Source organism: Pundamilia nyererei, unplaced genomic scaffold (assembly GCF_000239375.1).
Source record: "Pundamilia nyererei isolate P.nyererei 1_Seehausen unplaced genomic scaffold, PunNye1.0 scaffold00015, whole genome shotgun sequence".
NCBI lineage: Eukaryota > Metazoa > Chordata > Actinopteri > Cichliformes > Cichlidae > Pundamilia > Pundamilia nyererei.
In genome coordinates, this window is record NW_005187416.1 from 3,404,885 (window position 1) to 3,431,486 (window position 26,602).

Genomic DNA, 26,602 nt, shown 5'->3' on the forward strand with positions numbered 1-26,602 from the left:
TGTGTGTGTGTGTGTGTGTGTGTGTGTGTGTGTGTGTGTGTGTGTGCGCTTATTTCATTGACAGCAGCTGAAGTGACGTCAGATGCATCAGCATGTCTGAGGCTAAAACACTGCGCCCCACCCTCCCATCGCCATTCGCCTCCTTCTGCCCTAAACCCCCGCCACCTCCCCCGGTACAGGGAGCTACAAGACTGTGAATTTAATAAAACTTCATTTGTTTTCATTGTATTGATCTATCGATCACGTGGTTGTTATCGCCCCCCGCCCCCTCCCCCGCCGCACACACCTTTCCGATTCCTCTTGAATAACAGTATTTGCTTTGTTTGCGCCGTCGTCGCTGTTGTTTTATCAGAAAAACACAAAAAAAGGCCTTTAGTCCTGTCTACATTTTTTCTTTTCTTTTTTGGTGTTCTAAACAAAATGTTGTTCTTTTGTTTTTTATTTAAAAAGAAAAAAAACTTTCAGATCTTTTTTTTTTGTCGTTGTTTTCTGAGGCTGTGAAAAAGACAGAGGAAAGGACACAAATAGATTGAGAATACAAGTAAAACTCTCATGCAGGGAATAGGGGAGCTTTTCTGAGTGTGCGTGTGTGCGTGTCCGTGAGTTAGTGTGCATGTTTTGAGACAAACACATAATCAAGAATTTAAGATTTTTATGAGTGCGTTGTTCCGGGCACTTGTTGTTCTTTTACCTCTTGCCCGTCGAGCCTTAATAACCGAAGTCAATCTGTAAGGGCAAAACTAGAACCGCCGACAGACGACGACTGGCCACAGCGTTCGCTTTAGTTCAGTTGTTTCGTTTTTGAAGTTTAAATTGAAGGTGTTATGTGTGGAATTTTTCCGTATTTGGTGAGAAAAGTTTTTTTGGCTGAAAAAAACATGCTTGCTGATTTTCAAGCCTTTTAAAATAGAAATTTTAACATTTATTTTAACAGTGTCACCAAAGTGAGTTGAACCTAAAGCATTTCAAAGTTTTAACAAATCAGATGGTTTGAGAATTTCCAGCTTTTGCTCATCAGACTCTTTCAAGACTGTTCTTTTTAAATATAATTAAATGGTTTTGTAACCTTGCATCGTTATGAGAGCAAGAAGACTGATAACGGAGTGGTGAAGGTCGTCTGTCGGTGGTTCTGGGAGAAATCGGGCGTCTCGTAGGGCTGTCGGGGTCCAGGCGCCTGGGGTTTAAACCACGGGGAAACTTAAGCGCTCTCCTCACTAGCATTTCTACCAGGGTGGGGGTCAATTCACTCCGGTTTGTTTTTAATGGCAATAGAATCTCAGTTAAAAGCCTCGAGTAGATACTAACAGATGAATCGTGTCTCGAATTGGGTTCTTTTGGAGCAGAATCGACCCCCGCCTCACCCTGGTTCCTTACCCACAGTGTCCATGTCTTAAGTGGGCTGGTTTTCAGCTCCCGATCTGGGCTGAACTTGATTATGCAACATAACGCAGACGCAGCTCCAAGCGCTGTTCTGATCTCAGTCCTAGAGCACTAGCTGGTAGTTGGGTTCCTGATAAGCAGCTCACGTAGGGTTGTTGCAGGAACCTTAAGAGGAAGGTCAGGTTTGTGTAGAGGCCTGCGCTGTTGATCACTACTCTGTGTTGGTATATAAGACTTAAGGTGTGGAAACACATCCATAATTTCAAACAGACTTGGTAATGAGCGAGTGGGGAGCTGGGGTTGTGATGGACGGAGCAGGCTTTTCTCATCCTGGCTTGTCTCTTTTCAAGCAACAAACCCCCCCCCCCCCCCCAATAAAAAACGGCTACACACATTTTGCTTTGAATTCGTTCTCACCATTTACAGTCGTCTTTGTCATCATTTCAGAAGCTAGTAAGTGAGAGCAAAATGTTTTACATCTTGACTTTTCACATTGCGATAAATGAGATGGACATGCAGGCTTGCTGTGAGCTGAGCGCATGCCGTGAAGAGGGCAGATTTGTTGCGTGGTCTCCGCGCTGCGAAACCGAAGAGAATCCGTCTTAGCCGAGTCACTGAATATGGTTTAAAAATGAGGGAATCTGTTCCCGTCTTTCCATTTCCCATCAGGGGAAGCATTACTTAGAATTCAGTCACTCGCTTGGAAGGATTTTAGTGGTTTATTTGTTATGTTTTTGCAGCGCAGAGCAATGCAATGTTCCCATTTCTCTTAACATCCCCTGCTTCAAGTAAAAAAACAAAAAAAGAAGTTACTAAGCACATCTTTCTAGGAGAGTATATGCATTTGATTGCAATTTTCTTTCTTTTGTAAACTGTTGATAAAGACATTAAGGACAATGACAAATAATTAAGAGAAATCCGTGTACATAAATGTATATAATCAAAGTGCAGAGTAAATGTAACGGGTGAATTTCTATTTTTAACACTGACTAGATAATGTGAAAAATCTTTTTTTTTCTCTCTTCTTCCTCTGTTGGTTTGATGAAATGTGTTTTTCATCACGTGTATTTTCTTTTTTCAATCTAATACATTTGTTTCGTAGTTTCTTAAAAAAAGAACAATTATATGGTCCCACTTGTGTTGTGCACATTTGTGTTGCATGGAGAGTAGCCTTCTTGTTTTCTTATAGTGACGTTGGTGAGCATGTCAAGTGCGTGTGAGACCGTTGAGATGCCCCAGCAGGGGTGGGGGTGGGAAACGACCCCCTACTCAACTAACTAGGGATTCATTATAACAACCGAGCTTAATGTCCCAGTACTGGACCTGGTTTTAAATGTCAAGTTAAATGTGAGATTCAGTTGGTTTGGGTCAGACCCATTTTTTCCTCCTTCAGCTTCAGGTGTGTTCTGCTCAGATAAGTTAACAGGAAGTAAGAGGAAGTCCCCAGATTTACAGTAGCCAGTTTAAATGTGTTGATATGTTTCTCCTTTTTAAAATCGATGTTGAAATCCAAGCAGCAAAAACATTATTCATGTTAGATCAGTCAAGTGCTGCACTAACTAAAAGGTTCTTTTAAAGATACCTAATTGAAGTACAAAAACAAAACACAGAGCCACTGATTCACTTGTTATGGGACCAGATGTCGTATACCTTATCTGTTTCTGGGGCTTCCTGGCTCCACGTCGTTACAGTTGAGGTGCGTGGACGTTTCTTTGTGGTGCTAACAGGAAATGGGGTTCTGGTTTTTCCAGCACATTCAGTTTTATCTCTCCATCGGCCTCGTGTCTGTTTCGGAGATTGCTTTCGATTTTTTTGTTGTATGTGAATGGAATCGTTGATCTTTCCTCGACCACACACACTAACTGCTCGGCACTGACCTCGTTTATCGTTTAAATGTCATCTTTATGACTAATTAGTGGACGAGGTCAGGAATGAATGAACGTTTAGTAGAAATCCAGCGAAATCTCAAGACCTCCAAATACAGCTTCTTGTCTCCTTTTAGCACCACGAATGAAACCTTCCCTCTCACATATCTCAAATATATCGTAACAGAGGCAGAAGTCCCAAAGATTAATGCATTAAAAAGTACCCCTGAATGCTAAACCCCTTTATTTCTGGGAATGTTAACCCCACAGAGCACATGTGCTCTGTGTCATTTAGTATCTGCTATTGGCCCTTTTGCTTTACAAGCACACTGATCAGCTCAGTTGGTATATTTGCACACCGAGACAAACTCACACACGCACTGAAACCTCTGGAGACACACCGACGATGGTCGGTTAAACATCCGAGCCTGTTGACGACACCCTGGGCAGGATATTTTCGCTGGTGTCGGAGCTTTGGCAGGGAGACTGATGCATGTGTACATTTATCTCCTGCTTCTTGTTGGTTTGTGCAAGCTTGTTTTTCCTCAGTATTCCTCTTCTTCCCCGTTTCCTCCCCTTTCTGTTCTTGTATAAAAGCAGGATTGTGAAAAAAAGAACCATAAAGACAGAGTTTTATCCCTGCTGAAACCGTAACGGGATCGAGTTCGTGTCTGAGGGTGACGTCACGTCTGTGCGCGAGTGCCTCGACTCACCACGAATCACATCTTCTGCAAATCTGGAACTTTTAGGTATTTTCTATTGAATGCAGTAACTTATGGGCCAGTACTATATTTACTCAGTGCAATGCAGTTATCATTATAATAATACAATTATTAATAATATTTTTCTTTTTTGTATTTGTACAGAACAAATGTGTAAAGATCAGTGAGGAAAACGTGAGCTTTTTGATACTGTGACTCATGGTGTTTAAAAGTCAGTTTCTCCCTGTACAGTTGTGATTATTTCCCCCTCCCTTTCTTCTTCTTTTATAGAATAAAACATGTTTTTGGTGCAATTTAATACCCTGTGTCTGTGTTGTTTCTTATACTTTGGTTCTTAAGTGTCATTTGCTATTAAATCGAAATGTAAGCAGTGTGTTTGTAAATTGCTGTGGCAATGAAATCAGAAAAATGGCAGAAAAGGTCGTATTTGTAACCTTCTACTAAAGAAAAAAGATTTCCCACATTTATATTCCAGACCTGCTGCTTTTACCAATATCTATAGTATATGTACGTCAGACACTTTATTAAGTACACCTTGCCAGGGTTGCTCTGTCTTTTGCCTCGAGAAGTTCTCTGTGGCACAGATTCAACGATGCCCTGGAAACTGTCCTCTGGGATTTTGGTCCATATTGCACATCCATAATGTGAATCTTCTATTCCACTACATCATGGATGTGCTCTATTTGATTAAGATCCTGAGACTGTGGAGGCCTTTGAGTAGAGTGAACTTATTATGTCCAAGAGGATAACACACTTTGGTCATAAAGGGATGGACACGGTGAGCAACAACACTCAGGTAGATTCCGGTTATTAAATGATGCTCAATTGGTACTAAAGGGCCTACAGTGTGCCAGTAATATATCCCCCACATATTTACATCACCAGCTGTAGCTCAGACCATTGGTACAAGGCTGGATGGATCTATACTTACATGTTTATGCCAAATTATAAAACCACCATGTGAAAGTCTAAGGAGAAATCCAGAATGTTCAGACCAGGCAATTTTCTGTTGTCCAGTTTTGGTGAAGTTGTGTGAATTTTAGCCTCTAACACTAGTGGGATGAAAATTTTGAACAATTTCAGGCAAGTCACAAAGTCAAGTTCAGCCATTATCTGCAGATTCATATCAGCTACAAATCTCGTATAGCGAGCTCTATCCAAGGGGTCTTTAGATTGAGGGGAGAAAAAGCTTGCATGGGTGTTACATGTGCAAAAGTGTAACTCGATTTTTGTTTTGCAATATGTGACTATCTGAAACACACGCCAGACATAATAGAAGGAAATGATAAGCTTGCATACGATTCCAAATCGGCAATGTAGATCTGATTCTCAGTCTTCATCCGAGCTGTGCTCCTAATAACAGTGATAACAATGGCACAGAATTCTTCATAAACCCATATAAAGTCTGCCATATTATATTTTGTGATTTTTATTTTACAGTCAGTCTCTCTTGAGATATTACATTTTAGGTAATGAAGCATCTTTTCTGTCCATGAGTGAAAACAGTGTGAACCCCGGTGATGTTGCAGGCTATCACACAAAGACAGACGATAACTTTTTATTGAATGCAAATTAGATAACGACACTAAATTCTGGCAGCTCATGACGATACGTCCACCTGACAGGTGGAACAGAGCACCAGCTCGAACACGTCTCCACAGCCTGCACGTTTTCTTCCAGTTTTAACTGATTGATTTGTATGCAGTGCATAGATCCACACCCACTCACACACTATTTAAGGACATTTCAACCAGCATTTGAATAGAGAGTTAAACATGAGATGTGAGGATGCACCAGTGGGACCTAGAGCTCACGGTTGTTCCAAAACTGGTTCCACTGGGAATTCTGTGTGTAAAGAAAATGTGATAACGGCTACATTATAGAAACACAGGTAATGCTTTGCTTTACATAAACTGGACAGTGACAGTGAAAATACGGTGAGGTTAATGCTACCGCTTACAAAGACATGATACACTCACTGAGAAGGAAGATTAATCTCAGCTGATACACTTGCAAATTGATGTGTGCACCACAAGGGGGCGTAGTGAAACAGCGAATAAACTCAGGCGCACCTAGTGTCTCAGTTACATCTGCACTTGTAAATGTTAGCCGACCTCATCTCAAACCAAGTTATCAACTTGGAATAACAGACCAGAAAACGACACTGAGCTAGAACTAGGTTAATAAATAAAAACTTCCCAGCATGAAGTGCATGTACTAAGTCATAAAAACCTCCTTGCGTGTGTGTGTGTGTGTGTGTGTGTGTGCGCACGTTGTGAATAAAACTTTTGCGTCTTTGCCGTATGGTCTAAATGGGTTTATGGGCCTCATGCAGTCATGATCAGGCCAATCATTAACACACACCATGTCAGTCGTTGGATTCATACAGGTGGAGAGTGAGACTGACACACACCATATAAGAGCAATAAAAGAACAAAAACCTTGCTGCTTAGAGGTTTATCCGCATGCATACCGTTGTCAGATCCGCATTATGAATCATTCCACTTCCACGCTTTCATCATAACTGCCTGCATCTCTTCGGTCACCAAACCAGTCGGGATAGTTTAGAGGTGAAAGGTTTTCGCCTCCCATACAGAAGATTACTGGTTTTCAATTTGGTCTTTGTGTACAGTTTAATAGCACATTTGACATGATTCCAAGACCCAGTTCATTGCTTGTGGGTACACAGTCACCGAACAGAAGACGCTGCTGTTTCTGCTATAATTGCACTTATGCAATCCCGAACGACAACTCAGAACAAGCCACAAGCCCTGCATGTGTGTATGTGACTCAGTCTACTTTCAGAAATTAGTGCCCTATAGTGCCTCAGACTACATTTAAATCACCTCTGGATTAAGTTATGAAACCGTTTCGCCCAAAACTGAGCGATCACGTTTAGAGAAATAAGCCTGCTGTCAGATGTTGAGCTATTCAGTCCACATTTATTTACCTTTTGGTATATTTAACCAATAAAAAATCGTTACCAAGTCAGCTACATTATATTTCCAAAAGGATCAGGATATTTCCATCAGACGCAGTGATGTAAAGCACGCTGCCACTGGGCTACACAGCAGTGGAGATGTTTGGGGATGGCCCCTTCCTGTTCCAACATGACTGAGATGAGCGAGATTGGTGTGGAAGAACTTGAATGGGATATCTGGGATGGAAGAGTGGGATGCCACTCAATTTCATATGTGTGTGAAGGTAAACGAGCGAATACTTTTAGGTATAGTGTATAAGCTATACCTGAAAAACGCATATAAAACCTATTAGACATTTTCTTATTTCTAATAGGGTTGTTGAACAACCATGCACGAAATATCACCAGTAGTGCGATGGATCCAGCATTAGTGTTATGCACACACTGCTTTAGGTACAAATCTGCACATAAGCAGTAACGGTGTGGCTGAAATGCAGACGCAAATGATGTGTTGTTTTTCAGGGTTTAAAACGAGTAAAATATTGTCACATGTTTGGGTTGGCTAAATGGCATCTCCCAGCATGCCCTGGGACACTGTGTGTTTGTTTAATTGAGCTTAAGAGAATTGTCCAGTTTTGCTACATATCTTTTTTTTCAGTGTATTGCTGGCTTAGTGTTACTTTTAATAGTTACAGTATTAAAACAGGCACAAAGTTACATGCAAAGTTACTAACCCTCTTGGAAGCTCAGTGTTTAGTGCTGTGTTCAAACGTAAGTAAATCAGCAGCGGTCTGCGGCTGAGTGGAGTTTATAACTCAGGTGTGGCAGTGAGGTGTTATATTGTTTGTTCAGTTTCTGTTGTTACTGTATTAAAACTCTTACTTATACTAAATAAATACTCGGTTTAAAGGTACTTCTGGTCTTACTGACCACTGACAGCACTGTTAACACTCTTCCCCAGGTCCTGAATCTTGTCCAAAGACACTCCGACATACCACGTGGACAGTAGCGTCCTCAGCTGCAGGCTGTTGTGCCTGGTGAGCTTGTTAAGTTAAAGGTTTATGGTTTCTTTGTATGAACTATAAAGGTCTAGTTTTGGGGACTGAACCCAAGCCTTTCTGTATGCAAAATAAATGCGGTAAACACTACACAATGAAGCCACACAGGTGCCACCTTCCTCTACCTTGTTTTTATTTTCCTGCAAGGCAGATAACTACAGACCAGGAGCAGCAAAAAAATGTTTGACGAAAGGTTGTTGTGTTTTTGTAGAAATGAACATTTCAACAGTCTGAAGTGATATGCATCTGCCCTGTCGGAGATCTGTTTTCAAGTGACATGTTTTCCTTACACTTCTCAGAACAGAAATATGTGTGAATGTTGAGGGCCAAGCGGCCACCACAGACTAAAGTCTCCTGTCTGACTCCCTCGCACATCTAATGGTGAATCTAGTTATGAGGCAACGGACACAAGCATAAAACCCGGATTACATATAGTAGCATACGCTGATCGGTCCTAACGTTATGACCATCGACAGGTGAAGTGAATTTTAGAAGCAGGAAAAATGGACATGCACAAGGATTTGAGGGAGTTTGGGCCAAAATGATGGTAGATAAATGGGTCAGAGTGTTCATGCAGTATTCAGTATCTATCGAAAGAATGAACCAGTGGAGTCCGTGCCTCGTTGTGGTCATAATATTATATTAATCATTATATATGTGAAACACAGGCTACTTTTTGTATCTGCAGACAACTTTGAGCAGTTTGTCTATCAATGCTTCAGTGTCCAGCTTATTGTGGTTCCACTTTGGATTGAACCCAGAACCCTTTGTGTTTAAGGCAGGTATGCTGGCTGCTACGCCATGCAACAATATGGTATATCTCCAGACAGATTTCCAGAGGTAGATAAACTTAAGAAAAATGCATTTGCAGATGAACAACACGATGCAGAGGTTGGCTTAACAGTTTTCCCTCTGGCTGATGCAGTTAATGGGGAATCCTTTTAGGAGGGTTCACAGTTCTACTCGAATTTTTCAGTCACAAATTAGTTTTGCTGCACCGTTTCTGCACAATTGCTCTTGCAACACAGACATAGTCTAACAGGGTGACCACCCATTTAAATTATAATTAGGTTGTGTTTCACTGTCCCAGATTGTGGATTCAGGTGTGTCTTGTCCCAGAAAATTAACCCCAAAGTCAATAAAGTTATAAAAAGAAAAAGACAAGACAAGAACATTAAAAAAAAAAAAGCCTCAGGTTGCAGGCTAGCTGTTAAAATTTCATGACAGCACAATTACAAGAGACTGAATAAGTATGGCTTGTTTGGAAGGGTTTCTGGGAGAAAGCCTCTTCCTGGCTCAGCATGGCTTAGGTTTGCAAAGCTGCATCTTAACAAACCACTTCTGGAACAATGTCCTTTGGACATGTGAGACTAAAGTGGAGATGTTTGGCCATAAAACACAGCACCGCATTTGGTGAAAACCTCCACAGCGGTGGAGGGGTGATGATTGTTTGGAGCAACAGAAACCTGACACCTTGAAGTCATTAAGCCAACCACGTGTTTCTCTGTATACATACGATATACCATATACAGAGTCAGATGTCAAATGGCCCAAATTGGGTCACAGCAGCAAATCTACAGCAGAATAGCTGAGAAAGCCAAAAGCTTGGACACAAGTGAGGGCACGGATGTTTCTCATTATCTGGGACAATTTTAATAAAATAAAATAAAATGAAATATGATGCACATGTGCGCAAAATGAAGAGTGAGCACAAAGTTAATGTGCTACATCCCTATAAATATAAAGTAATTTAGAAGAAATTCATTACAGGACAAATCAGATTCATAGCACAACACCAGCCATGTTTGGTAGTGAGAAATTTCAAAGTGAATGACGTCTTTAAAGTTGCATTTATGATTTAGGTTTCCACTCACTGGCCTGTTAATGTAAGCTCGGGCCGAAACACATATTTGATAGACGGCACAATTTCCCGATTCAGCTCAGCTTACTGTAGATCGCTCATGTTGTTTTGTTGCTGTGATTATCGTTTTCATACAATCTGATAAGTACACCTCTGTGATCACATGTTTCCAAATTTTGTATTGTGCTTTCCTACATCTCAGTCATGGGTGCATAAGAAAAAATAAAGGAGAGTGACCAGAAAAGGGTTATTTTGTCTAAAGGTAAAACTCAAAATAACAACTAGTGCAACAAGTAATCACGTGAGCCTTTGTCTGACTCGCCCGTCGTGACTGTGCAGTTAAACTCCAGCCAGGGTCGGTAAGGACTGCCATAAATATCTCACTGTGCGGCCACACGGACAAGTTGTTTTTACACCATAATCCAAAATATACTTGTGGGTATGATAGAGCTTGTCAAAGCAGGTCCTCACCAAACCATGGAAGCCAGGTGAACAATACAGCTGATCCCTGCATATCTAAGTGACAACTCACAGTCTGCGGGCATTGTGGGTTGTTTTGACAGATCCGCTGGCTCGTTTTCCTTTTCCATCCTCTCACATGTTATCTGGGCATGGCACAGTGTGCTGCTTTTGTCTGCAGCACTACCATAAATGCATGCAGTTATAGTAACGCCTATACGCGACAGCTGCCTGACAGATGATGCTGAAGCGGGTCACGTGGCCTTTCAAAAGGCTCTTCAAAAGATTATGAAGAGGATTCTGTGCATGTTCCAAGTAAAGACGGCCTTGCATATGGCTGACGTTCCAAGAAATGTCAAGTGACTTTTTTCCTGGCTTTTGTTGAAACAAGTCAGTCATTGCCGTACAACAGCCTCATCTTACTTTAATAGTTCCAAGAGGTGCACATTTTGCAGCGCAGAGATCTTTAATGACTGCTGATGAAAAGATACCAGACGACTTATCACTTAAAGATACATCTTGTTTGTTTTAAGATCGGACATGAAGTTATGCTGTTTTTGCAACCACAACCAAAACATTCCAGACCACAAATATATTTTTCACAAAACACACAGCTGGAGAAATCTCAGAACTTCAGCTTCACAACAAAGTTTTTTTTAGAGGTTTATGATTATGTAATTTTCATACAGTAAATCCACTACAAGCATCCCTACAAAATTAGTTACTGATGAAACAATATGAATTAATTGAGAGGAACCAATATTTAAATAAGAGTTATTTTATTGATTTGTATAGAAAGAAGCAGCAAAGGAGTGGACCAGGGACAGCGATCTTCCTAAGAGGCAGTCTTAGATAACTGTTTAATGTGTGCGCTGAAGGACATATCCTGGTCAAAAATGACTTCGAGATTCCTCACAGTGGCGCTGGAGGCTGATGGCATCCAGACTATCTTCCTGGTTAGACAATATCTTTTCTTGGAAGAACACTTTAACAGAGCTGAAAATATTCCCACATGTTAAAACATGAACAAACACAATAAAATAAAAGGCAAAAGGAGATGACTGACCAAGACAAGACCATATATAATGCTCCAGTCAGACCAGCCGGCTCAGGGTGTGGATGGCAAGGAAGCTTCCCCACAGAGGGTTGACCTGGGCACGTTTTGGTGAAACACGCGAGGCGGGAAGTTATCTCTGTCTAGCCAGCCTGTCCTTATCTATCACCAGAGGTTACTCATCCAGCTGCTTGATTCACAAGTCAAAAAATGTGCACACCCACACAGAAGCTTTCAGTTAATGGTGATTAAAATCTGCTAAGTTACTTAAGGTCACCTCTCTCACTGCATTAATGAAGACAAGGGAAGTTCTTGAACAGGTGCAACGTCCGCGTTACACAGTGGGAAAGATGTTTATCATACACGAGCAAGTACAGCGGCACAGGCAGACGTGCAACATACAGCACTGTGTTGCAAGTAGTTTGAGGCATCAACTAAAATAGTAAAGAACAAAAAATAGACTGACAAGAATAAATTGGACTGCAAATATTCAAACAGGTCCACCACTTTGGCCTGTGCTGAGCTACCACCAACTTGACCACTGGCATAAAAGACAATCAGAAACTGAATGCAGTAGGTTGGAAATCTTGTAAACCCAAATTTTATTCAGAACAAAACACAGGAAACACATCAAATGAAACTGAAATATTTTACTGTTTGGTGAGAATATTAGCTCTCTAAGATGCTCTTTTTATACCCAGTCAAATTACTGACACGTTGCCAGCCAACCTAATTAGTTGCAGACTGTTCCTCCAGCTGTTTTTTTCAGTACTACGGATATTTCCAGCATTTTGTTGTCCCAACTTTTTGGAGAAGTTCCACTGCCGTCAACTTCAAAATAAGCTAATGATATAGCTCATATATCATAGCTCAGTGTTTCCCAACCACTGTGCCGCGGCACATAGGTGTGTCGTGAGAAATGATCAGGTATTCCAGATCATCTGTTTTCACTTGATTGGTGCTCCAAAGCGACTGGCGTGAGTAACGGCAGAACAATTACACCCTCTTCCACTAGAGGGCAGTGCAACTGCTTGCTCTAATTAAATGGGTTGCCAACAGCGAGTAAAACAGAAAAAGACGAAGAAGAAATTACATAGGCATGCTGTGAGTGAGACAACGCAGCGCATTAGAATAGATAAATATTTGAAAAGAAAAAGTAGTAAAAAAAGGTATACTAGGGACAAACCGAGCTAATTCGCTATACTTGGTGTGCAGGGAAAAATGATCAATCTGCTATTTGTGACATTTTTGTTTGGTGGTGTGCCGTGTGATTTTTCTAATGTGAAATATGTGCTGTGGCTCCAAAAGGTTGGGAAACACTGATATAGCTAATATCATTAGCGCAAAACGAGCCAATGATATCGCTCATATGTCATATAGCTAATATCATTATCTCAAAATGAGATGTAGTTAAATGATGCAGCTTAATGCTGAAAAATAATCGGCATGCTGGCCAGAGGGGTATGAAGGAAGCTCAACCTCGCTAGGATTTCTTGGAGTTAGCCGGCTCAACAAAACCTAAACCCACAGACAGAGATAACAGGTATCGTGATGGTTATCAGTGTTCTCTGCTAACCTGGCTTTCTGCTTCAGGCTCTTCAATGGCTGCTGTTTATTTCTAATGCAACAGCCTCACATTAGAGCTCACAGTACACCCCACAGCCCAGTTTAAAACACTAGCTCAAACACGTCTATATAGCTTATTTACGAATCTAATACCTCTCACATTAACAGCGTATTAATATCTACCAGTACTGTCAACACATATGTAAAAGTATTGATTTTCCTGTAGCGAAGAACTAAATTAGGATGAGCTTACAAAAAGCAGCTTGCTGAGACAAATACTACATCGAGTGTTCAGTATAATCATTAGAAGAAATAGCTCAGGATGCAGGAAGAAATATTTTCAAATGTATTCACAATCCTCAGAGGTCTTCTATCTATCTCTACAGCTGTTCGTCTTAGAGCTATTTTAACTCCTCAGAGAGAGGACTGCAGGCAGCATTGCAGAATCAGATCGACAAGTTTTGACAGGAGTTTTACTGCAGCAACTGTGGAATGAGCTGCGAGTCAAACAGCCAGCTTCACCAGGCCCCCGGGTGAATGCTCGGCAGGTCGAAGCCAAAGAAAATGTACCTGAGCATCAAATGGAAAAGGAACTGATTGTAGATAAACAGGTGAGTCATCTGGGTACCTGCAGGGAACAACCTGTAGCTGACTTTGTCCTTGTTAACATCTGGCAACTGTCAGTGAGGGAGATATTTAAAAGAATTCTTTTGACGCTTTTCTTTTAAGCGGCACACCGTGCACTCCTGTCATGTTTACATGCCACTATTGCATGTCATAGACTTTGTGCATTCTCCAGCCGTTAGTCTGTGCTTTGTCACGTATCCTTGACTTTTAGACATCCTGATACTGCAGGATTTAACGGGAGTTCTTTCTCCCAAGTGAGATTGTTGAGGTTCACTCTTTAATATGGCATGAATCTTACCCTGCAATATAGCGAACCTTGGGATAACTGCTGTTGTGAACTGTCACTTAAAAATCAATTGAACTAAACAAGCAAAAAGTAATAAAAACTTTGCAAAAGTCCTGTGGTCAGTTAATTGTCTTTACAACTACTGTGAGGATTATAGGTTTGGGTGAACAGCTGTTATAGGCGTTCATCAGATGGTTACTGCACTGAGACAGACAACCATTCACGCCTATGACAGTTAACCCAACCAGTGCATGTCTTTGAACATGTGCAGTGGGCAGAACATGGAAACATGAAACTAACCAACACATCTATGTGCTGTCAGTCAGCTCATCTTCCTCTGCATTGTGGTTCCATAGTGTAGTGGTTAGCATGTCTGCATTACACGCAGAAAGTCCTGAGTTCGATCCCCAGTGGAACCAGAAAATACTTATCAAATCATAGTGAGAAGTGTTTGAATAATAGAAACCTACTACCTCCATTTTTCTGTATTTAACACAAAAGCTAAACAGCACAGTCTACTAAGACAATGTGCTTAAACCAGTATATGTGATAATGTTGCACCCCTGAATCTGAGATCTCAGTCAGAACTACAAAAGTAAACCTGCAGTGATTGGTCATTATCTGTCACTCACATTTAAAGTAAAACACCCCAAAACACAAGGTTTTCAGCAGTTATGGTCCCAAACTTAACTCTAACCTTAACTATGTTCTCAGGAAATCAGAATATGTCATTTTGCATGACTTAACCAGCGAGGCTGTAGCTCAGGAGGAGGTGGAGCAGGTTGTCTGCGGGTCAACCTTCTGATTAGTAGACAAGGCCGAGTGCTTAGGCATGGAAAAAAGTGCTTGTGTGAATAAGGCTTATGGAAAGAAAGTGGTCAATGGGAGAACTACTACTACTACTAATAATGATAATACATTTTTCTGTCACACATAAAAAACTATTTACATTCCCCCCCCCCAAAAAACGTTTGTTTTGCTTGTCGCTACAGTGTGTAATGTTAAGATTATCACCCATGATGACATCACGCTCTGCCCAAAAAAGTTAAATAACATAACTTCCAGTATTTGGAATATTGAGAATCCGTTTGAAATGGAAATCCTGAGTGGAGTCAAAGTCAGGACTGAGAAAAAACTTGGCAGTGGAGATAAATTGCTTGTGGGGTTAAAGAGCTTTAGTAATTTGGGGGAAGACAGAAAGAGCTAAAATCATAGGCTGAGGTGCAGTCAGTGCCACTAAGAACTAAATTTTAACTGAGTCAGTGCACATTCACATGCAATCCCTACCAGCACACAATTCTTACTCATTCGTACTGTGCATAAGGAGGCTAACACCCTTGCATACACACTGTGCATTAAGGGCGTTGTCCCCAGATGATGAAGCAAATCTCTGAGGCTCCTGAATGAAAGCGTCTTGGCGCAAACATAATGATTACTTCTCCTGCCAGCGAACTCAGCGGTGACTCCACCCTTTCTGTCATTATACCCTTATTCTTCTTGCTTAATTGTTGACTTTCTTCTGTCAAAATGTCAGGTTCTTTTGTGTCACGCAGCCTCAGCAGAGCTGCTCGACAGCAGCGTTATCCTCCACCTGTCACATCACGCAATGACAAACAGGTATCGCCGACCTGCAAAGCCACAATATAGTGGATGAGTTGATACAGGGCAATGAGTGACTGTGATTCCTCACTGTTTTTGTGAAGAGCTGGCAAATCTATTATCTCCTCATAGGTAGGATTCTTTTGTGGAAGTAAGATTTTTCCATGACGTCAACAACCTTGTATCTTTGCAATTCAGATATTTAAGGTTATCGCCAATTAATTTCATAACCATGCCCATCTATCTATCCTCATGTATAAATTGCACATATAGAAGCTACTTATCACTTATTTATTCCATATTATATATATTCCATAATTTATTCCAGCATCTTTGCAGACTCCACTATTGTATGATAAATACGTTATGTACACTGAGAGCAAGGACAGAGCCATAGGCCAGTTCCTTGTATGTGTACACATATGTGGTCGATACAGCCGATTCTGATTGGTTACTGGTCAAAGATCTATGCTGTGCGTCTTAGTAAGAGTTTTGCTTATGGGCAAATTAATAGTTATAATATTCTTATTGTAGCTATCAGATCAGTTCGGTTAGAAAAGCTACACAGTGAACAGCTAGAACAGTTAAATCAACTTTAGCAATGACCTGTGCAGGGTCAGCTATGACAGCCCAACAGCAGTTGCATCCAACACTGAATTGGACAAGCAGAAGAAAATGGATGGAAATAGTAATTAGGCGTGGGTTTTGATAATCGATTTATCGATTAAAATCGATTCTGGCTTGGATAACGTGATATCGATTCATTAAAATCCTGAATCGATTTTTAAATTTATTTTGCACGAAACGCCAGAATCTCAGTTTAAACCTCACAAAATTTCAACAACCACCAAACAGCTAAAACAGTAAATGAGAGCAGGAACACGGATTCTGCACAAAGATGTAAACACAAAGCGCGGACCCACCGACGCATCAGAATCAGCGAGATGTGACTTTCTCACCCGACGGCACGGACACGGTCGGGGCTGAAAGCCGACAGCTGATGATTCTGATGTTTCGGCGGGTCCGCGCTTTGTGTTCACGCCCTTTTTGCGCAGATTTGGAAGCTGCAGGTTTTTATCTCTCACCAAACAATATTGACCGAACCAGCAGCAAAAGAAGCAGCAAACTACGCTTCACATAAACATCGTCATGAATTCCCTCTTACTTTTCCTGTTTTGCTTCCACCACGATAAAAATCACACTTCATGCACAGCTCTCTCTCTCTCATCTAAAAATCTGTTTTCTGCATTATTCGCTTGCTAGTTACGCACAAGTCTACCGTTGTTTACAGCACTGTTGGACGTTTTTTTCCTTTTACTTACTTCCGAAAAGAAAGCGTCATTTCTGCTGTTCAATACTGAACAAATGTAAACTTTAAATTATGCAAAATTGCAAAACGCTTAGCTGTGTCTCTAATCAAACCTCTGTAGCTTTGCTTTGCTTCATGTCAGCAGCATCAGGTAATGTTCATATGTTGATTAATGGTTTTCTTTCGTTTTTGATCTACTGAAGAATATTTTTATAAAATCCCAGGAAAATCACCTTCATGTTTTTCTGTGTTTTAGCCTCAGCTACTTTGACACAAAGGCATCTGCTGTAATGCTTACACTTTTGATCTCGCAAGTGTCAGTTTTATAGATCTAAAAATATGGAAATGTACTGAATTATAATATTTCTGACTGTCTGAGGCAAAATTTCCCTGATTTGAATCGAATGGAATTGAATTGAATCATGAATCAAATCGATTCTAGAAATCAGTGACGACCCAGCCCTATTTCTGACCACTTGATGAATGTGGTATTTACTGGTTGCTGTGTGGCACTGAAGTGTGTTTGTCAGAGTGATTCTTCATTATAACAACTGTTTTTACAGCAGCGACACAAATAATCTAAAACGTGTCCACCAATTATTTCCTATATAAGAGTTTGGAAAGCTGGAAAAAATGTAAGAAACACCAGATAATCTATTATTTTATGAACATTTTTATTATTTTGTTGCAGCATCATTACTGCACAAACAAAAAGCAAAATAAACCATTGTTCTTATTAATTGGAACATAAACAATTTGATAATTTTCTTACACACATTAAGTATCAAAACAAAATTAAACAAACTCACATACGGCTGATCTAAAATCCCATTATTTTTAAAAAAGGAAAAAATATCAATATTATAATAGGAAGTAAAACAAATATTTACAAAATCTTTCGATGAAGCTAAAACTACAGTATGTACACAGTGGGTGGTCAGAGCTCCCTTCTTTAGAGAGACAGGAGAACTTGTTCCTTGGGATGAAAAATAAAATAAAACAATCAGATTTGAAATAACAGGATGCGTTTCCCCTGCAGGGATCTGGGCCGAACCTTCAGCCTCTCGATACAAACAGGGCCAAGCTAAAATGACAATAAGGACGATGCGACTGTTTAAATGTTCTGGCATCACGCACCCGTTACAGATAAGAAAACACCAGTACGGCTGAGTATTTGCTCACAAAGTTTGTTGTTTTAAAAGAACAAAGAGGCACAGTGCTAATGGTACGAGACACCTGGGAAAGCAACAGCAGCAGTAGGGATTACAACAGATGTTTTCCTTTTCAGCTGCTTCACTTTGAATGCTGCACGTTTCCACTGCAGACAGAGTCTTGCACTCTCTGGCTCCACTTTGACAGCAGTTGTATTTGTTTTATATTTTAACCCTCCTGTTTTTTTGTTTTTTTAAGGGCTCACGACAAGACCAAACAAAAAAAAAAAAAAACATAGACAGCTCTTAATCATTTTCAGCTTTGACATGTCTGCAGACGGCAGTTGTTCTTATTACAGGATCCAAATTCTGGACCTCTGAAATGCTGCCACTGTTACGTTCTTGGATTATTTGTTTAAAGAGAGTGGGTGTGCACGCACCGTTCACTTAGAAAAACCTCTTTGGTTGCAAGATTGTCGTCTTCTGTTGTAATAATCAGTGTAGATTTTGTACTGTTTTTATATTAGAGTACAATTTGTCTTCAATGTGCACATTGTACCAAAACTATGCTCACCAAGTATCAATCAATTCATTAATATCATTAATAACAGTCCCTCAAGGCGCTTTATATTGTAAGGCAAAGACCCTAAAATAATAATCTGAGAATGTAGTGGCCTCGCTTTAAATACGTTTAGATAAAAGGCTCAAGGAGAATCACAAAAGCCCACGAATTTCTTTACAGTTTGCCCCAGTTGAAAGAAATCTGACAGGTAATGTAAACATACTATACAGTAGACTTTAGAAATCTCCATCTCACCTATGTCATATAAAAAGACCCAACAGACCCCAAGTCAATATCTTTAAGGGTGTGTCTCTGTGATGAGGTTGTGCTGAAACTCTGTGGGTGGTGGATCTGGTCTGTGGAGAAGCAGCATGCTTGAAAAAAAGTGATAAAAACAGCCTGTAGTGAACTCTGCAAAATAAGGTAGGTAAACGTAGTGGGTGTATGCCTGCTGGTTTATAACTGAGGCATGAAAAAGTTCACTGCCACTGCAGATCAAACATTTCACTGCCTCTGAATGGTGAAAAACAAAACACACAAACAAAAAAAACAGTATGAACTCCAGCAGCACTCCTGTTATTGATCAGCGTGCAAGATTTACTGGAAGACGTTTAAGTCTGTTCTGAACAGAAGCCGCACGAGGACACGACACAGCTGCTAATCCTTTTACCCTGAGAAGGTTTAGATCTCCACGAGGATCGTGTTTTCAGGAAGATGACTTTTAGTGCCGTTCACTTTACAGCATCCACTACTTGATAACATTTTTCCACGAATAGTGAAGGTTTCCCTTCTTTAGTGCTCAAGCATGTTGGAAGAGCACTGCTCAAAAACAGTGTGGGGGCGAAAAGCCTTCTATGCTTTCCAAATAAAAGTCATTAAATGTTAAGCATTCATGTGAATGTGCACTTCCTGTTCTTTCAGTTAATAGGGCCGCCTGTGAGAGCGTAATGTACCAGGCGCACGGCGTATTAACAAACCTGATTACATAATAGAGCTATCCACCCATCTCTATCTTTCTTGGGTTGAAGTGTTGAATAAATACAGGACAATTAAGCAAAAAGAGAGAAAAAAAAGAGGGTGAAAAACAGCGCTGAATGGAAAAGGCAAGCAAACACCAAACTGTTGTCATAGGAGCTCCGTTGCCACGGCAACAGGTAATGTCATGGATACAAACATTGGCAAATTGCGCTGCTCCGTGAGCTCAACAGGTATTACCTGTATAGAAAAACATGCAGAACTAGGAGATGATTAACTTTTCCGTGCAGTTTTCTGATTCCGACTGATCTTTTTTTCTCTTTTCTTTCTTTTTGTTTTTTTAAAAGACCCTTGACCCTTCTACCACAAGGAAGTTTTGAAGTGGGATAAGACATTCGATAAGAAAAAAAAAAAGTTGTCAAGTATAAATTTCAATACATTCGTCATATTATTAAACACACATACGCACACTTACAAACAAGTATGTACAGAGGACAGGCAAGTGTTTCCACCTCTTACTTACAGTTCATACCTCAATCGATAAAAGGCGGTGACAGAGGTGAAGATGATGATGATGTTGGCAGCAGATTTGTTTGAAACGTTCATGTTGTTGTTGCTGGTGGTTTGCTTTTTTTTCTTTACTCTTTTTTTAAAATGCAGCAGAAGAAAGTTTTCCAGGATTTGATCAGAGTCCCAAGTCCTGATTGCAAAGTCTGCAGGGAGGGATTCGAATGCTCGTGAGAGAGCATGTGATTTAGGACAACTCCAAAATCACCACAGTGGTCGAATTTTTTTGCTAAACCGTCGGCTCTGGTGTGAGAGTTCAGCAAACTCTGCAGCGACTGACTGCAGACAGATTTCTATCTAACATGGAGCAGCTCCAAAAGTCTTGTTCTGTTATCATCTGCCTGGATCCCCTTTGCTGTTTGAACAACAAATGAAACTAACCGGGTGAGAGAGCAGCTAGTAACTGTAAGGCCTGTTCACCCGACATGTTGACAACAGATATGCAGGTCTGTTATTTATTTAAAAACTTGTTGGTGTAGCACCTACGCTGGAGTTTATCCACGGGTAAACTTCACGTGCGGTGCAACTTTTAATTAGATTTTTGGACAACTCATGAAATTAAACACCAGAGCACTTGGGGGTGGGGTGATTTTGGTTTTCTTTCTGACTCTTATAAAGCTGATTGGTTCAGGCGGCTGTCTCTTTATGCAACATGGAGTGTGTCTGTATATGCAGGTATATTTGGTTTAGTTCTGGTGACGCTTCATGTGCAGAGCCAAATGGTCCGAGCGTGAGAAGCAGCGGCTGCAGGCGATGCACTTGAAGGGTTTGGCCCCGGTGTGTTTCCGGTAGTGTCTGGTGAGCTCGTCGGATCGAGCGAAGCGCCAGTCGCAGTTGTCCCATGTGCATCGGTACGGCTTCTCGCCTGCAAAAAGAGAAGAGGAGAGCGCAGAGGCGTCAGCTACATACTTTAGGTTTTTTCTTAAATTTCTTAAAGCAAAGACAAGTTCGAGTACACATCAGTCAAAGGACCAACTTTACTTGAACACACCACAGAAAGCGATTCCACTTTCCCACACTCAGTCATTCAACATAAGTGCTAAAGAAAATTCCTTTAACATACCAGATCGTGTTTTCTATCAGATATAATTTTAGCTCATATATTTCTGAGTGTTTTGATGTTTGGCGGTTTGTTTCCTGCTGTTTGAAATATTACAGTGATGTCAGCACTCTAAAAATAACATCCCTTCACAATAAGACTTGTGTGCCTGTATGACGTCTGTGTGTAGTTGTATTTCTAAATGTGGGGGGGATTGTTTGAATGGCAGTTAGCATGCACTTTTGGTGTTTACTGCTTCCTTCTGTAAAAACTCCTGTCTGACTTCAGCGAAACTAAACCGAGATAAAAATCTCATGAAACAGTGTTTCAGACAATGGGTTCAACCATTGTGACGGTGGTGTGCATAAAAACAAGTGTCAAATTGTGAAAGGAAAGATTTGAGTTGGAAAAGTAAAAAAAAACTTGTTTTCACATGAATTAACAGAAGAAAAATGAAAAAAGACACAAACAATTAAGGAAATTTTGCAAGGACCTTGCAGCAGTGTGTGCGTGCGTGTCATCCCAGCTCACTTTATGGACATTTTCAGCTACAGTTTCAATTATCAGACTTGGTGCATACGAGGGAGAAAGTTAAGAAGGTTGCTTTTCCTTTTTCTTTGTAAATATAACAGCAGCAAATCAAGTTTTTCTGCAGTAAAACTTGATGACTTCAAAGCATTAAAGACTAACGACCAATTTTCTGTGTGCTTGCATCATTCCTTTACTTCTGAATCCTAAAGAAACTCCACACAAACATCGCACCGAAACCATTGTCAGCACTGCAGTCTGTCTCCTCTCTGATAATATTTAACTGATGAGCGCCTGAATTGGATAACCAGAAGAAAATGGATGGATGGAGCTCGTTTTATTCTATCAGCTCAACTTTATGTCATTCTGTCAACTTTCTAATGTGATTATCATCAAAGTATTTTGCCTTCACAAGAATTAGACTTGTTTTAATATCCCATCACAAGCGAGTGAACATCAATAAGACAGTTTATCTGTAACCACTGAAAGCGGCCTTTGTGTCAGGAGTCTCGGAGCACAGCACGAGTCGTTGTTACAGGTGTGGCAGTGTTTGATTGTCACACTGCACATTAATAAATGTAATTGTGAGATTGTACTTTTCCATTTTTTTGTTTTCGGAGGGGAGGTTATGGCTTTGTGCCATTTGCTGGAGACTGAAAACAAAATTGTTCAGAGGCGTGGATGTAAAAACGAGATTAGTGTTGTGTAACCCTATAGGCTCACAGCCTGCTTTGTTTTCATGTCATCAGTTGCTTTTTTTTTTTTAATCCATGTTTTAGAGAAAATTAAAAGGATTATTGGAGAAAGTACAACTTGAACTCTTGCAAAAGCACAATGTCCCTGAATTGTTGATTGTCTGGGACATAAATCATATTATGCTCCTGTAATTATAAGGTAACAGTAGTGGGTAGTAATGGGTAAGGAGGTATAATGACAGAGAACCTGTAGAATGGGAATTCAAAACACTGTGGAATAACGAGTTAAGTAAATCTAGCACGACAGTTATCTTACCCCACCCAAACATGGACATTTCTCTGCTGTGCCACAACGTGCTCTTGCCAAACAGTGAGCTAATCATCAACAAAGAGAAAAAAAGGCGCAGTTGAAAGGATTGGTATGCACATGACAAGAGAGAAAGAGAGGGAAAAAAGACATCTTTCATAGCCAAGGTGGAAATTAATGTTCAGGAATCAATGCGAGGCCTGAGCACAAACATAAGTGAAAAGGAGATAAGCAAACAATAAAGGTCTGCTCAGGCCAGATTCCTTCAACTTTGAGTCGGTGCTTTCCAAAAGAAGAAAAAAAAAGTTCATGCCCTGATTAAAAGTTTAAATATGGCTTTTTCCTAAATGAAATGCCCCAGTTCCAGGAAAGTATCCAGACTAGATTTATTATTGGTTCCAATGCAGAATAAAAGCGATAGCTTTATACCTTGTACTGTTTGCTCACTGTCAATAGACTGTAGTGTTGTTGACATTCCAAATAAGCAATCCGGTAGATATTCAATGCCATAAAGAATAATTTCTAAGACTCTAAGTTCTGTCTGATAGGCTGAGGTAACCTATCAGGCAGTGTCGAGGGAGTGTGCCTCTCCTCGGCTGTGTGGGCCATCAAGTGCTCATTATTAGCATGGGCCCTGTTTGTGCTGATTAGATAGCTTCTGTTATTGACCATCAATCACCAGTGACAGCCATTAATAGAGTGAGTGGGTCCAAAGAGCAAAGGGCGGGCGGAGAATTTAGGTGACAGGAAGGAAATGCAACATTTTGTGCGTGTTATCCTTAAAAAAAAAATTGTATTTGCAATTCACATTTCCAAATATTTTGTCCTCAGTTAGTCCAGCCACTCTTCTGGGCAGGTACAAGCTAAAAATAACAGGACCGCAAGTGTGCTAGCTCAGTGGATCATTGGGTTTCTCTACTATTTTCAAGCATCTTTACCTTAAAGTGCCTTGAGATTACTCATGTTCTTAACCGGCTCTAAAGAAATAAAAATTAAATGATCATGAACACGTTAATGGATTTTAAACAATCCAACCAGCCCCGAAACCCCACATTACAGGCACTCCAGCCTCCTTTGAGGGCAATATCCTGTTTCTAGAGGTAACCACACTTGATGTGTGTGAAGAGGTGGAGTGCAAATGTCTCCATATAAAAGGTTTAGGTTCTCAACCCACAGGTGTGTTTGGTTTTCCTCTATAGCTGCGCTGATGAGGTGAAAAGCACAGACGCCTCTCTCAGACTATTATCCCTAAAAGCTACAGCAAACATGACGGTGAAATACGACACACACACACACGCAGAACAAACAGACTTGACTGGTACATATATAGACGGTGGATAAAAAGAAGAAAAAAAAACTTGCATAGGATCCCTTCCTTTAGTCAAAGGGGGGAAAATGGGTTTGTGGGAGATTTACTACACATGCATGAGAAGGTAAAAACTGACACATCCATCATGTATTGGAACCTCATGCACTAGAAAAACTGAGCTTTGACAATACTGAGACATTTCACAAAGAATTTAACTTTTTTCTGGCTGTCAGCGCTGTTCAAGTGGAAACTGGAAATTTGCATGACTTCGCTGTCTATTTTTAAATCGCTTAACAGGGACGCTTCTTAAAAGGTACCAGTACTCAAAAGACTTCACAGGCATTTGTGTAGCTGTTTGATCAGGTGGCCGATTACAAACGGCAACGCCATTATCTCTCTCTTTCTCTAGAATGCACACATGGGTGGCTGTAGCTCAGGTGGCAGAGCAGGTCAGCCACTAATCAGAAGGTCGGTGGTTCGATCCCAGGCTGCCTCCTGGCTGCATGCCAAATATCCTTGGGCATGTTGCCTACTGGTGGTGGTCAGAAGGCCCGGCAGCCTCGCCTCTGTCAGTGTGCCCCAGGGCAGCTGTGGCTACAATGTAGCTTGCCATTGCCAGTGTGTGAATGGGTGAATGACCGAATGTAGTGTAAAACGCTTTGGGGTCCTTAGTGACTGAGTAAAGCGCTATACAAACGCTTCATTTACCATATATTAATGAATGCATGAAACACACACATTCAGAATCATGACGATCTGGGTCTTAACTTGTGCACAAAACACACAAAACTGATTTTTCCAAGTTGTTTTTGTCCATAAAAAAACAACAACAGATTTTCTAACCTAATGCATTTCTATACCTTCTGCTTAATGTCATGGCAATGCACACTCAAGTAGAATATACCAGAAGTGTAATAATAACATTTTATAACCCCCTCTACCTGGCTTTACTGAGTCAAAGAGCAAACATTTTCAGGCTCTTCAGGACGCCAATAAACTCTTTGTGGACCTCTTGGCTTTATCAGCTCACTCTGTGTTTGTAAAGAGGGCTGGAGGGCTCCCTAATCAAACTGATAGTATTTTACTCTTTAGACACACACACACACACACACACACACACACACACACACACACACACACACACACACCTGCAAAAGCCAATGTGAAGAGCTGGAGTGGCTGCTGAGGCCACGGTCAAGGTTACGCCCACGAACCAGTGGGAGGTGCAGACTGTTATCACAGACGTGCCGATGAGCACAGATAGCGATGCACTTAAACAATATTCACATCAGATGCTCCCTCAGGGGGTTCATGCCGATTGCCTCCACAGAGGGCACCTGGGCTACGGCCGCTTAGCTGCTCTTCCTCTTCCTCATTCAAATGGGCGACCTGTATGTGCTCCATCTTGTTAAATGTTGATCACAGTAGTGGATTACATAGCCCGACCCTTCCTCTGTATAAAATTTAAAATGACACACTAAATGCACTTTAGAGGAAATATTTTGCTTATTTTCCATAAGGTGTAATCTATGAAAAGATTGTAATAACAATATATTTTAGGGCTTCCTCTTGGGATATGTAACAGTCACGTGTCCTGTGGGATTGACTCTAATATATTGTGACAGCATCAATATATCATGGCAGTGTCATATCTTAAGCTATTATACAATTTCCAAGTCTAATCTTCAACATAAGTAAGCCTAACGTTACATTAGTCATTACACTTTACTCCTAAATATTATTACTTCATGTCCTGGTTTAGTACATCAGCACTTTATACCTCAAGATTTACTAACTTCCATTATTTGAATAATTATATCACCAAAGCAGCTACTACATATCTAACTAATCAGTGGTTATGAATTTGGGTTTCTTTGTCCTTTTGGTAACACTTTCTTTTAAGATCTTTATATAAGTATGAGATTATAGGGAATAAGAAGCTTATACACACTTATAGCATAATATTATGGTATATATTGTTTAGCAGTCTTGTAGCTGCAAAAGAAAAAAGTTAACTATTAATTACACATTATTATATAACCTTAAGCAACTTTATGATGTAGAGGTTAATGCCTGTAAGCTCACCAGGATTGAGACGTAATGGCTATTAGGAATAAGGAAGGAAGGAACAAAAGAAATAACATATAACGAACCAAAAATGTATATCTATGATTGAATTATAACCTCATTCGATGATGTTAATGGCCTTTATTATTTCCTATTATGCAAATGTGTTATTATTAGTCTTCAGTTTAGTCGTCTTATTATCTTTTTTGTAGTGGGTAACAAAGTAACTTATTAAAGTACCTTAAAGTTTTGTTGCAGAGGGACTGAAAAGTAACCAAAGATTTGGTCACATGTAAAAGTAAACTGGAGCCAAAAGGTCTGTGTACGAACATTAGACCATACTAGACAGACTAATACAGCAATTTCAAGTTTCCATTTCACTTAACATGCAAATCTTTAATCTGTGGGTGGGAATCTGAACATAAAGATCTTTACTTAAAGAGGATTTCAAGCTCGATGAGCCACCAGATTGTTGGACCCTATGTGTATATAGATTTAAACCCAAGCCCAGACCGGGGACCTGCAGTCTACAGCAAATGATTTGTTAGCAGTAAGTTGCAAAAGCACAAGTCTGTTAGCCTGGGAAAACATGACTAATGCTTTGTGAAAGACTTATAGAATATTGTATTGTACACACACACACACACACACACACACACACACACACACACACACACACACACACACACACACACA

The 26,602-nt window shown here is 40.4% G+C and overlaps 2 protein-coding genes and 1 non-coding gene across 3 annotated transcripts in view; 2 read left to right on the top strand and 1 right to left on the bottom strand.

Annotated features, from left to right (window-relative positions):
- The window catches only part of klf8 (Kruppel like factor 8), an 80,405-nt gene extending 80,006 nt beyond the window's left edge, over positions 1-399 (top strand). Inside the window, exon 8 of the transcript XR_001290276.1 lies at positions 65-399. The gene's annotated coding sequence lies outside the window, so the exon portion shown is untranslated. The remainder of the gene's footprint in view (positions 1-64) is intronic.
- A 13,745-nt stretch (positions 400-14,144) lies between these two features.
- trnav-uac (transfer RNA valine (anticodon UAC)) lies at positions 14,145-14,217 on the top strand. Its single transcript has one exon. It is a non-coding gene; the product is annotated as a tRNA-Val (tRNA).
- A 4,037-nt stretch (positions 14,218-18,254) lies between these two features.
- klf5l (Kruppel like factor 5 like) overlaps positions 18,255-26,602 on the bottom strand; it is a 24,388-nt gene continuing 16,040 nt past the window's right edge. Inside the window, exon 4 of the mRNA XM_005725424.1 lies at positions 18,255-20,826. Coding sequence (XP_005725481.1) covers positions 20,648-20,826 — 179 coding nt within the window. The 3' untranslated portion in view covers positions 18,255-20,647. The remainder of the gene's footprint in view (positions 20,827-26,602) is intronic.